The sequence below is a fragment of the Macrotis lagotis genome, chromosome 1 (genome assembly GCF_037893015.1).
Source record: "Macrotis lagotis isolate mMagLag1 chromosome 1, bilby.v1.9.chrom.fasta, whole genome shotgun sequence".
NCBI lineage: Eukaryota > Metazoa > Chordata > Mammalia > Peramelemorphia > Peramelidae > Macrotis > Macrotis lagotis.
Genome location: NC_133658.1, coordinates 931,596,003 through 931,609,013, shown reverse-complemented (window position 1 = coordinate 931,609,013; position 13,011 = coordinate 931,596,003). Strand labels below are relative to the sequence as shown.

Below are 13,011 nucleotides of genomic sequence, written 5' to 3'. Positions count from 1 at the left end.
GAAATTTCTGTATAGAAAGTGGTCCCTGACATCCTTCTGGGCCCTGAGAAATTCCTTAGAAATATAACTTTGGCTAGGCGCATTTAGGTCTGAAAATAGTCTGATAGTACCCAAAGGGTCACAGATATAACGTAAGATTGTCTAAAGATTTACAAAGCACCCTTGTTAGCCTAATTATCTTGCTGTATCTATTAAATTCCAGGACTGCCTCTCCCTTTCCCAGATGCAGCTGGAACCATAAGATAGTAAATTCCCCTCCCTCAAACGTGTAGGAAGCCTGTGAATTCCTGACTCTCTCCATCTCAGAAAATATGTTCAAACATTACACAAAGACCCTGACCCTTCCCCCCCATCTATACAGAACCCTATGTTTACTTATTTTTATGACAAGACAATATATCTAACTGCTTCTTCCCTTCTGTATCCAGCTTGCTCTCAGTAATCCCCCTCTACTCAAACACTATAAAAACCCTATCCCCTGAAAACTCAGGTACTGTCTGATTTGGGTACTCTTCATCCCCAGGCTTGCAGGAAATTTAAGAACTCCAAACATATCAAATTCTGGTCTCCGTCTTGCTCTTTGGGTTCAATATTAGCAAGTAAGGTTTCCACCATAACAAGATTCTGTCTGCCATGATTCCAAGCCATTACCATCAGGTTTATGAAGCTTTTGGGGATCATAAAGCAATGACATCATATACTATGTGAGACTAAGTACATCATATTCTTTCTATTGGCATCAAATTAATTCCAAACTTCATCTGCAAAATCTCACTGACATGCATAGACCCTACTTACTGGGAAACACAATTCACTTCTGCTACTCTTTGTCTCCCAGCAGTCTCACCAAGGAATTATCTGGCCATGCAGATTAGCCATTCATTACTTTCAGTAAGAGTGTAGCTGGATTACCAGCAGGATAAAAGAGAAACTGAAGGCTGAAAAAATTCTTTCCTTACAGGAGTGATTTTAATAATTAAACAGTCTGAAAAACAACAATAAAGCAACATGTAAAATTGATTTAAAAAATTCATTTAGCTTTATCAATACATAACTTGTCCAGCGCCAAGATGAAAGCCTTGTATATAGTAACCAGCAATTCATTGTATTGACTAGAAAGGGAGCTAAAAACAAAGTTAAAAAAAAAAGCATTTCCATTCCGAAGCAAAAGCTTGTCCAATTTTTCTTCCACTTTCATGCCAAGCATAAGTGAATTTTTTCAGTGTTCTCTTAAATTGAAATACCAGTGGTAGTACAATAGATAACATGCTGTACCTCAAGTCAAGAAGACCCAAATTTTCTAATCTGTGACCTTGGTGTAAGACCTCTGTAATTCCAAGTTTCTTCTTCTGTCATATGGGCATAATACTAGCACATAACTCCTAGTTTTATTATGAGAATCCAATGAGATAATATTTATAAAATGCATGCCATACTCCCTACCTATATAAATACCAACTAGTTGGTACAATGGATAGAGCACCAGCTGTGATAGAGCAGCAGGTATGAAGTCAAGAAGACTTATCTTCCTTACATCAAACATGGCCTTCCAACCTTAATAGCTGTGTGATCCCAAATAAGTCTCTTAACCCTTTTCATTAACTTATCTGTAAAATGAACTGGAAAAGAATTGGCAAACCACTCCAGTGTCTTTGTCAACATCTCTAAATGGGGTCACAAAGTCTAAGAAATGACTAGAAATTGAGCAACAATAATGTGTGCTGTTACTCTTTTCCTTCTGTTGATTTCTGTTCTTTTCTCCCCAATTCTGCTCACCTAAAACTATTATTATAAAGATTCCTCTTTCCTTATATCCCTGTTAAACTAAAATCATTTATAACTGGATCAGCTAAGTGTGAGGGTCATGATCTGCTGCTGCTTCTCATACCATCTACATGCTTGTATAACAGACTGAGCTGAATGAGAGCAGCAGTTGATTGGCTTTTTCCTTCCTTTGCATGATCACACAAGAGCACAATGCTTAAAAGATAGAAGGTGCTTAATCAGTGATTGCTATAAACCCCACACTCTTCTTCAATCTCTGCCTTTTATTCCCTTCCCTATTTCTCAAAGGCAAGTTCTGCCCTCAGTCATCTATCTACCTCTTTCTAACAAATAATCAGTTCTGTGTAGACTCCTATACTTTCCTATTATGGATAATCTGGGTATCTCTCCCTACCATGCCACCTTCCAAAACCAAGGTATGGTTCACCTGGATGAACTTTGTCAATGATTCTCCAAGGAAAGAGCCTTAAGCTGATGATTTGTACAAAACTTAGCCTTAGATGATTTCTAAATATGGCAGCCCCCTTCACACAAGAGAAAATCATGAAACCTTTTTGTCTGAATGCACTACAAATTTAGGCTACACATCTCAGCCACCTTCTGGCAAAGCAATCTCCTGACATCTCCCTGAGTGACTCCCTAGGACAGTCAGCAAAGATGCTTTTCAAGATCTTTTCATTTGACCCCATACTCTTCCTTCTGGCTAACTTGCACCCCTCTTCCTCTCTCCATATATTATCAACTGAGAACGTGGTCTCATAATTCACTGAAAAACTGGACCTCCTTTCTCTTCTGTGAAGAGCACACTGGATCTCCCAACTCTAAGACTTTTTCACCCTTTTGCTGTTGCTTAGGATGCTTGCCATGATTTTTCTGAAGCCCTAGTTGCAGTCCAACTTCTACAAACATTCTATTCCAGTCTTCCTTAATTTTAAGACCATTCTTCACTTGAGAAGTTCCATTTATCCTGTCCATAGTAGAGTTTTACACAGAGATCTGTGTGTTTGCTACCCCTCCAAACGGAGTTCCATAACAGCACGGGGAAGATCCCTGCCTTTCCTTACATCACTAGTGCTTAGGGCCTGGCAAGGAACAGGCACTTAAATGTTTGCTCACTCAAAGATGACCTAAAATAGAGCCCATATGGTGAAAGGTGAAACTGAGTTTCATGTCCACAAATTCCAATGACTTTTTATAGATTCATGGAATAATCAATGGAAAGGAAATGAAAGGTTAAAATGCATCCCCTCATTTTATCAAATGACACCACTCAAGCTGCTCACTGGTTCAGGACCTTGCCCAGGAAGTCACTGCCAAAAGAAAATCCGAAAAAGAATTCCAAGGCAAATTTTTTGCCCACCAAACCTAGCACTTGCTTCACCACAATACAGAGAAGCCTCTAGTAAACACATCTCTCATCTATCTGCTTTCCCCATACTCACCTAGGCAGGGGCTCCTTGGGACTTGTTGTTCCAGCATCCAAGGTGCTCCATTTTCCTTAAAATAAGAGATCACATCATCTCTAGGAACTGGAAGCCCTGGACAAGAGGAAGCATTTAGAGGTGAGCTTGAAGAAAAATTTGTAATGTAGTTCTCTTTAGGGAAAAGCTCATGGATACTGAAACAGGTATCTGCTCTCCCCATTGGTGCTGATAAACCAAATAGTAATTAGACTAAATAACCTCTGAAATTAGTTCCACAACTGAGATGCTTCTACCCTGATTTGATCTTTAACCTTAAGATACCTAGAGTTTCAGCAAAAACAAAGGAAACGCTTCATGTTCCCTATATGGGACAATGGACATCAACTGGACCTTGTCTCTTAGACACAGGAGACCAACATTTTTCTTTTTCTATTAACTAATAAATGCTCCAGACCCTGCATTCTAGAGAATAGAGGCTCACTTAGGAGGGGAAACATCCTTACCCACGGAGACTAGGTTCCACACATTCTCCAACATGACCTCTCTGAACAACTCCTTCTGAGGATGGTCCAAGAGGCCCCATTCCTCCTGGGTGAAATCCACAGCTACATCCTTGAATGCCACCAAATCCTAAAGTATCAAAAGTATAGGATGGAGAGTTACAGGACAAGTCAGTATTCTCCTAGTCTAACCATCCATTTAGGAGGAACCTGAAGCACAGAGAAGGGATCTGAATGTGGGTCACACCCCTGACCAGTGTCAAAGTGAACACTTGAAATCATGGGCATGAACAGCCTAATGATTAATTGGAAAAAAGAGCTGAGAAAAGTCTTCCTTTGGAATCATGGAGAATTGATGTGTTCTATCTCTAAAGTAGATTTGCGGGGGGATGACCTGATATGAGTGATATCACATAAAGAAACATCTGTATTTTTAAAAAGTTGGCAAATACAGGACATTCTTGGGGTGAGTGGAATGTTATATGATTTCTTAAAAAGATAATAAAGTTAACAAAAAGATGTACTTTGTTTTTGAATGACAGAAATGGTATTTTCCTGGATGTAAAGATGCAGAGGATTGTAGAGATTCTATTGATCAGAATCTAGACAGCACTGAACGATATAAGGTGGTTCCAAGGCAAGTGAATATGAGCAATCTGGTTCTTTCATGGATGGCCTGAGGTCATTTTATATACTTTGTTATGAAAAAGAAGAGTTGGAATGATGGAAAAGGAAAGCTTGCTTCATTAATTAAAAGAGCAATTTTCATTATCTTGGTTTTGTTTGAGCAAATTCATCCAAAATGCGATCAGTTTCTTTAATGAGAAATACAGGTTTTCAACATTTTCCTAGAATTATAGAACCTTGGGAAAAGAAGAGACAAGAGAATGAGCTAATAAGCAATCGATAGACTACATACAGGAGAGGTTGGGCACATCTAAAATACCCTGAAACTTCGGAGGGATCATCTCTATTTTTCATGTACTGTATGTCAGCATATGGGCTTAGAAATCTTCTATTTCCATCAGAAGGATAGGATTCACTTGATCAGGGATTCGGATGTTTGAGAACTATTCTTCATCTATCCATAAAATTACCTTTTCTTTTTCATTATAACTTCTCTTTCAAAAAAATCTGACTTATAGGTTTCTGGTAACCCTAGAGAAGAAAACTTTATTTTTACCCTACATTTTCAGTTATTTTATTTTAACTCTATATTTTTAAGGTTACTTGGCCAAACAATCAATTTACAGATTAGCACAGGAGTCATTGATTACTTTATGATCCTCTTATGCACTGAATCATTAATCAGTGAAGTTCTTCCATGTCCCTAGTACGACCTGAACAAAAATAGTAAAACAAGTTAGGAGCATAGTGACCTTGTAGTAAAACATTCATAAAATTGGGAACTTGGCCAGTTCACAAGAAGGAGGGGAACATTTATTAGATACTTGACCAATCCTGCAAACACATCCCCCTTTCCTCAATTATCTGGAGAAGAAACATCCTCCTGAAACTTGGGACTGTTTCAGGATGGATCTTCTGAATTTAGTCAGATATTGGCACCATGCTTTCTTTGTTCATGGTCCTGAAATTAAGCAAGCCATGAGCAGATTCCTTTGCAATTTCACCCACAGACAGGAAACTCTGCCTGGGAGGCTTCTGATCTAGACTGTGAAGAAAACTCCTTGAAATTTGCGATTTCCAAGAATCAAGTTTGCTTTCACTGAGGTGGAGCTTCTCCTGATTGCCTTTTTGGATTGATTGGTAAAACTTTCTGCCTGCACTGATCATCTTAGAGAAAACTATCTATTGTACTGATTATCTTTGATAATTTTTCCTATCTCTTTCGTTATTTTAATTAGCTATTGTTGCAAGCTTTCTGTGATTTTTACATTTGTAATAATGATCAACTACTCTGAGTTTTTCCCCCTTTTGGAGTGTCTTACTCTAGGTGGGAATCTGAACTAAAACTATAACTCACCCACCGATCCATCCATAAGGTCTGTTCTTTGTCACAACTGACAGAATATGGAAATAGTACCAGGACAGCTATCTCCTATGATAATTTTATATTTTATGTTGTAACAGACTAGATATAGAAATACAATATATTGTAAAAATAAAATATCCTAAGTATAAGAATTGCTCTAAGCCTCTTATAGAGAGAACCAGAGCAGTTTTTTGAATTCTCAGGATGACCTTTGTCTAATTGTTGATACATCTGGGAAAGCCAAATTAGCACGCAGACACAGTCAATCTTTAAATGTATAACTGGAGAGACACATATCTTGAAGAGGAGACAAGATAACAATCAGACATAAACTTTGTATGGAGTTTGAGAAGATAATTTCTTGGAGAAATATAATATTAAATCTCACTTTCACAATAGATACTGCTTACCATTCTAAGGAAAACTCCATTTATTCTTATTCTGCCTAGTATTTTTTTTATTAGGAAAAAGGTATTATATTTTATCAAAGGCTCTTTCAGAATCTTTTGCAATAATCATAGGCTTTGGTAAGTTTTCTTTTTGATATGGTCAGTTATGCTGACTGACCTAGAAAGTGTCCCAGGTTGGTCATTCTTGGGGCCTCAATAGCTCAGATTGAATGAAAACAGCAATTGCTTCTCCATTGGCCAGAATCGCTGCAGGTCATCCTATCCAAACTAGTTTTCTTTAAATTTGTATAAAAGAGGCTCTTCTTTCCTACATTTCTTTCATACCTGTCTAGATCACTGAGAAATCCGGAGGGTCTTAGCTTTCCAATTTAACTTCTTTTTTGCCAAAGCAAAAGTTGTCAATTCTTGGTCTCTTTACTTCATCTTTCTTACCTATTCTTAATCACTGCATGAGCATTTTCTCCACCAAACTGTGACTTAGGAAAAATCTACCTTTAAAAGACCAAGATCTAGGGGTGGCTAGGTGGCGCAGTGGATAGAGCACTGGCCCTGGAGTCAGGAGTACCTGAGTTCAAATCCGGCCTCAGACACATAATAATTACCTAGCTGTGGGCCTTGGGCAAGCCACTTAATCCCCACTGCCTTGCAAAAACTAAAAAAAAAAAAAGACCAAGGTCTAACACTGACACTGTTGCAAGGAAATCCTCGAAATCCAATTCACTTGTAATGGCCTAGCATCACCTCCCTGATGTCCTGGTCTTCTGTTAACAAAGGCAATCATACATTTGTCAAGAATTTATCATTTCGCTTAATTTGTTAAATTTATTGATCATGGAATTGGACAAAAGAACTTGCAATTGTTTTAATTTCATTAACCATAGAGGTAGAGTCACCCACTTTTATTTTTCTAGTAGGAACTTTGAGGAATTCAGTGAACCACTGGCAAAGACCTTGCTCCCCAGTAAGAAATCAGGAAATCCCTGCCCCTAGGCATAAGGAAAACAAGACAACACCTGCCCTAGCCTGCAAAGATGAAGGCTCTGAAACAGGACCCTCATCTGTATGTGCCTGATTAATTCACCTTTGCTCTTTGAGCTACTGTCCCACATCTGCATGACCCTGATTACTTAACCCTAACCCTACATCTTGATTTGGGGAAAGTCCAAGTCTGAATTCTTTTCAGAGAACATGTTTCCTGAACCTCAACAATCTGATTTTCTTTTCTAACTCAGACACATGTCACTGGACAATGGAGGTATCGGTGTGGATTCATGTTAGCTATTCGGAAGAAGCCTTCCCAAAACAATTACATACTGTTACAATTTTCTAAAAAGCCTTGAAGTTTCCAAGTGCATTTTCTCCTTACATAGTCCATTTGACTATAGCTTCAGAGGTAATTTCATTTCATCTTTCCATAACTGTTCTGGAAACTTGTCTCTTGGGGCAGCTAGGTGTCATAGTGGATAAAGCACCAGCCCTGAAGTCAGGAGTACCTGGGTTCAAATCTGGTCTCAGACACTTCATAATTACCTAGCTGTGTGGCCTTGGGCAAGCCACTTAACCCCATTTGCCTTGCAAAACCCTAAAAAAAAAAAAAATTAAAAAAAAACTTGTCTCTTGTCTTTGCTATACTTACTACCTCTTCAATCTCTTCTCAATGAGTAGAACATCTGGAAATTTTCCTCAAGTAATGAAATCTAATCCTTTCCTTTTTGAGGTAAGGAAATTGAACCCTGGAACTCTTTTCCATCTACTCTTTAATTTCCTTTTCCTTTTTAAAATCCATTTCAGCAGAGAAAACTTAAACTGCAACTACCCAGATGCAGAAGTGTTTTTCAAATCCTTATTCTTTCTTTTATCTTAAGTCAATTCCCCCCCCAAAAAATTGAACACTGATTACTATTTAAGTTCCTCGATATTTTAATATTCACATTAATGGAAAAACATTTTCATATCCCTGACACCTCTGGATTAAAAGCTGTAGAGGGGGCAGCTAGGTGACCCAGGGAACAGAACACTGGCCTTGGAATCAGGACAACCCAAGTTCAAATCTGACCTCAGAGACTTGATATTTACTTAAACTGGGTGAACTTGGGGAATTCATCGAACTTCATTGCCTTGCCAAAAAAGAAAAAGCTGCATGGAATTCTTTCCAAGTTCACTGAACCAGGGGGCAGCTAGGTGGAGCAGTGGACAGAGAACAGGCCTCAGACACTTAAGAAGTACCTAGTTGTGTGGCCTTGGGCAAGCCACTTAAACACCATTTGCCTTGCAAACCCCCCCCAAAAAACAAAACAAAAAAAACAAACCTTAAAAAAATTAAAAATAAAACAAATTAATTGAACCCCTGTATCTTTCTCACCAGCCTCACTCTGATGGACCAGCTAATTCTGTCCCTCCTTCTCTCTCCAGGTTCTACCTCCTGGACTAGTCATCTGTCTACTAGAACAAACACATGCAAGTGTCCTTGGAAGATAATAGAGATCCAAAGACCTCAATGAATAAGGGGAGGAACACTAGGAAAGTTCTGAATTTAGGAGTCATCCTTATTCTCATAAAAGATCTCATTCTTATTGTCAAGTCTTATTTGGTCCTTGCTTCTCCCAGAAGGAAATTAATGCTAAGACAGTCAAGTAAATTGGATCTAAGTGAGGGGAGGGCACTCTGTAAAGACACCAGCCTCACTTTCACCTCCAGAGCCATCCAGGTGCAGGGGCCAGATATGGATCAGGAAGACTGGATATGTCCCTGGATGTAATGAAAGACCCAAGACTTTTAAAGCCAGATTTTTCCAAGGTCAGAGTAGTATAGATAAGAAAGAGATGAGTGAAAGAGGTCAAGAATGACCCCTTTGTCTTTATCAAAAACAAAAATTATACTAGGAGGATAATATCCTCAGATTTGTCAGTGATTAAGGCAGGAAAAGACCAGTGGTGAAGAAGAGCCTCATTAGCAATCAAAAACTATCAATCTGAGAGGGGAAGATCATCCAAGATTCTGGCCAGAGTAGAAACTATTATTTCCATTCTCTCTAAGCTAATGGGGCCCAAACCATGGGAGTACAACCTAGAACACACAAGGAGGAGTGATTGAGGGGCTCTTTGGGCAGATGGTGTGCATCTACATGAAGAATAGAAGGGAAAAAAAGAGATGGGAGGGGCACAGAAAATATTGTTGCTGAGAGTATGTAGTCTGATGACCCTAATCCCCATTTTTCTTATTAAAGATCCTGGAGGAATATTCCTTCTCCAGCTCATTTTACAGATGAGGAAACTGGAGTAAAGAGGGGTAAAACAGGGCCATGTTCATACACTCTATCCAGGGCACTTATCTTGTTGCCCCACTGGTTGCATTGGGCTTCTTAAAATTGGAAAGGTTTCAGGCTAACTTGAGGGGGGCCTTATAAGCACCTTAGGTAGTGAGAGAATTGTGGGAATCTAGTAAACTACACTGACTTCTTTTTATGACCTAAAAAAAAAACCTGGAACTGGCTTAGACTCCTGTCTATTTCATTGTGGGTCTAGTCCAATTTCTATCTTGTGAGATGTTGAGGAATTATTGATGTCTCTCCTTCCTTCTGTAAGAGGACTATGACATCAGGGAGGTGATGCCATGACAAGCAAATGGGGGGAAGCTATGGCCAGTCACCAGTTACACCCTCTCCTCTGGAGTCAGCCATGGCCAATGGACAGATATAGATCAGGATAAGGGATGGCCCTGCATCAAGTCAGAAACCTGGACCTTTTGGGAGCTAAGAGGCCACCAAGGACCATGATTTACCTAGTCAGCAAATAGATGGAAAACTGGGAGGACAAGACCCTTGAGGTTTCTCAGTGTTTAAGGCACCTAAAGAAACAAATGAAGCAAGAATATTCTCTTTGCATAATGAAAAACAAAAATTAAGCCAGGAGGGAAGACCTTCAGTTTCTGGTCAAAACAGAAGCAAATGAAATTTACATTCACTCCCTACCAATCAGGGCTTCAATAAGCATTAACTAGGCCTAGCCTGAGACCCAATATTGCACAATCCCAGCAAACCAGAGTGATGTGGGGGCCTGTAAATGCCAAGAAATCTTCTCAGGTCTTCTGGAAGAGTACCACAGGGATGGGAAGGAGGAAGTTGTGGAGCCTTTGTTCAATTATAATTATGAGAAAATCTTTATTGCATTATTTTAACTCAACCTGGGACCAGGCTGGACCACCTCTGCCTCCTGCTTAGACTAAGGACCTGCTGAACTAAGGACCTTGGGGATGCTGATCAGAAACCCAAGATCTGCAAAGTTTTCTGGCAATAGAACTGTTGGGGTATGACCAGACAGGATAATGAGCAATGATGGGAGGGGATGTGGGAATTCTGGGACACTAATGCACTGTTGGGAAGTTGTAAACTGATCTGACCTTTCTGGAGAGCAGTTTGGAATTATGCCTAAAGGGGATAAAATGTGTAGACCCTTTGATCCAGCAATCCTAATACAGGAACTGTACCCTGAAGACATCGTGAAAAAAGGTAAAAATCCCATGAGTACAAAAATATTCATAGCAGCTCATTTTGTGGTGGCAAAGAATCGGAAATTGAGGGGATGCCCATCCATTGGCGAACGGCTGAACAAATTGTGGTACATGGATGTGATGGAACGCTATTGATCTGGAAGAAATCGTGAGGGATGGGATTTCAGAAAAAGCCTAGAAAAACGAGCAGGAACTAGGCACAGTGAAGTGAGCAGAACCAGAACACTGTACACACTAACAACATGGGCTGACGATCAACCTTCCTGGGCTTGTTCGTTCCTTCAGGGAAACAATCAGGGACAATTTTAGGGCATCTGTGATGGAGAATGCCTTCTGCCTCCAGAGGGCTGTGGGGTCCGAATGAAGACCAAAGTGTCCTATGAAGCTATCTTCTCTCTAATGTTTGCTTTCTTCCTTTAGGCCCCGGCTCTTTTCTGGCAATGTGATCAATGACAATCTATGCTCATCGTGATTGCAGAATAAATCCTGGGGAGTGGGGGGGGGAGGAACTAGAACTCAAACCCTTGTCAAGAAAAGATGAAAAGATGACTGGTCGGACCCACCGGTGCATGAAAATGGAAACCCCGCACTCACCTGGGCCGGGGCGCCGCGCGGCTCCTGGGCTGGGCAGGCACAAGGGTCCCGGGGCGGGACGGACGGGGGGTCCATGGTCTTGGGGTGCGGGAGGCGGCCTGGGGGGGAGGGCGGGGTCAGGGAGGCCCCGGCGGGAGCCCCGCCCCTGCTCCGCGCCCCCTCCCCAGCCTCCCCGGGCCCCGCCAGCGCCCCCGGGATCTAGAGAGTCGGGGCTCTAGAAGGTTCTAGAGGGAGGGGAGTGGGGGGCCGGAGGGGGGGCACAGGGAGGAGCGAGCCGGGGACGAGGGGGGGGCGGGGGTCACGGAGGGCTCCCCGGGAGCCGCAGGGGCCAGAGGGGGCGGGGAGGCAGGAGTGGGGGGACCTCCGGGGCGGGAGGGAGGGGGCCCCGCTACGTGAGGAGTTGGGGGGACGGGGGAGCAGTCTCGGGCCTACCTGGGCGCCGCCCACACTGCGCAGGCCCCGGGGGAGGGGGGAGGGAGGCAGCTGCTTTGAGAGTTCGCGCGTGGAGCAGAGGACTCTGGGAGATCCTCCTCTGTAGCCCCACCCCCTATCTTCCTCCAATCACCGCCTGGTCTGACACCTCAGGCCCCGCCCCCAGCACGCGCCTCGGCCAATGGGCCGGAGCCTCCGCTGCCCCGACTCCGCCCCGCCCCCACTCCCGGCTCCTCCCTGAGGGCGGCTCCTCCCGGGGGAGAGACCGTGCCCGAGGGAGGGGCGGGGCTCGGCTCCGGGCGGGGCGAGAACCCGGAAGTGCCCGGGGAGGGGCCGGCCCGGCGGGAGGCGCTTCCGGGTTCTGACAGTTGGCGCAGGCCCGGATGTTGGGCCCCGGGTGCCCTCCAGGCCCTTCCAGAAATCTCCGTGGCCCCGCCTGGGGCTAGCATCCATGTCTGGCCTGCCTTCCGGGTGGAGGGAGGGAGGGAGATTGGGGAAGGATTGGAAAATTCATCCAAAGTGAATGTAGGCTGCCTTTCAAAATGCTTTTCACGATGGCACCGCGCTCACCCGCCCAGCCGCGCAGTGCCTGGCACACGGGTGCCGAAGGGAGAGGCAGACTAAGGACTCCAAATCTAGAGAACCACCAGATTTTTAAAAATGCTTTCAAATGTCATGGGGGGGTGACGTATTCTTTTCTTAAAAATAGGATAATAGGAGCAGCTAGGTTGTACAGTGGATACAGCACCGGCCCTGGAGTCAGCAGGACCTGAGTTCAAATCCAACCTCAGATACTTAATACTAGTTGTGTGGCCTTGGGCAAGTCACTCAACCCCATTGCCTTGCAAAAAAAAATAGGATAATAGTCAAAGACAGCTAGGTGACATAGGTCGAGAAGGAGGCCTACAGTGAGGAGGATCTGAGGTCCAATTCAGCCTCAGACATTTGCTATCTTTTTGTCTCTGGACATGTCATTTAAATACATTTGCCTCTGTTTCCTCATCTGTAAAACAAACTGGGGAAGAAAATGGCCAACCACTCCCTTGTTTTTGCCAAAAAAAAAACCCAGTGTGTTACAAAGACAGAAATGAATGAAACAACAATTACCATATGACAATAAATGATCAAAGGATATAAAAAAAGAATTCTCAAAGGAGGAACAGACAATGATTTCCAACTACATGGAAAAAATACCCCAACAAATAAGAGAAGTTTAAATCAAATCATCTTTGGAGCTTCATCTCCTACTCTGCAAATGGGCAAAAATGACAAAAACTGGCCACAATCCATGTTGGAGGGCATGTGGGCAGCCACCCACATGCGTGGAGACCCAAAACAACCTGCATTCCTCAGTCTCCACAATG

The 13,011-nt window shown here is 42.5% G+C and overlaps 1 protein-coding gene across 1 annotated transcript in view; it reads right to left on the bottom strand.

The window, feature by feature from the left end:
• LOC141511949 (uncharacterized) overlaps positions 1 to 11,464 on the bottom strand; it is a 58,578-nt gene extending 47,114 nt beyond the window's left edge. The window contains exons 1-3 of the mRNA XM_074220913.1: positions 11,216 to 11,464; positions 3,713 to 3,839; positions 3,228 to 3,323 (exon numbers count right to left, since the gene is read on the bottom strand). Coding sequence (XP_074077014.1) covers positions 3,228 to 3,323; positions 3,713 to 3,839; positions 11,216 to 11,290 — 298 coding nt within the window. The 5' untranslated portion in view covers positions 11,291 to 11,464. The remainder of the gene's footprint in view (positions 1 to 3,227; positions 3,324 to 3,712; positions 3,840 to 11,215) is intronic.
• Between the last annotated feature and the right edge of the window lie 1,547 nt (positions 11,465 to 13,011).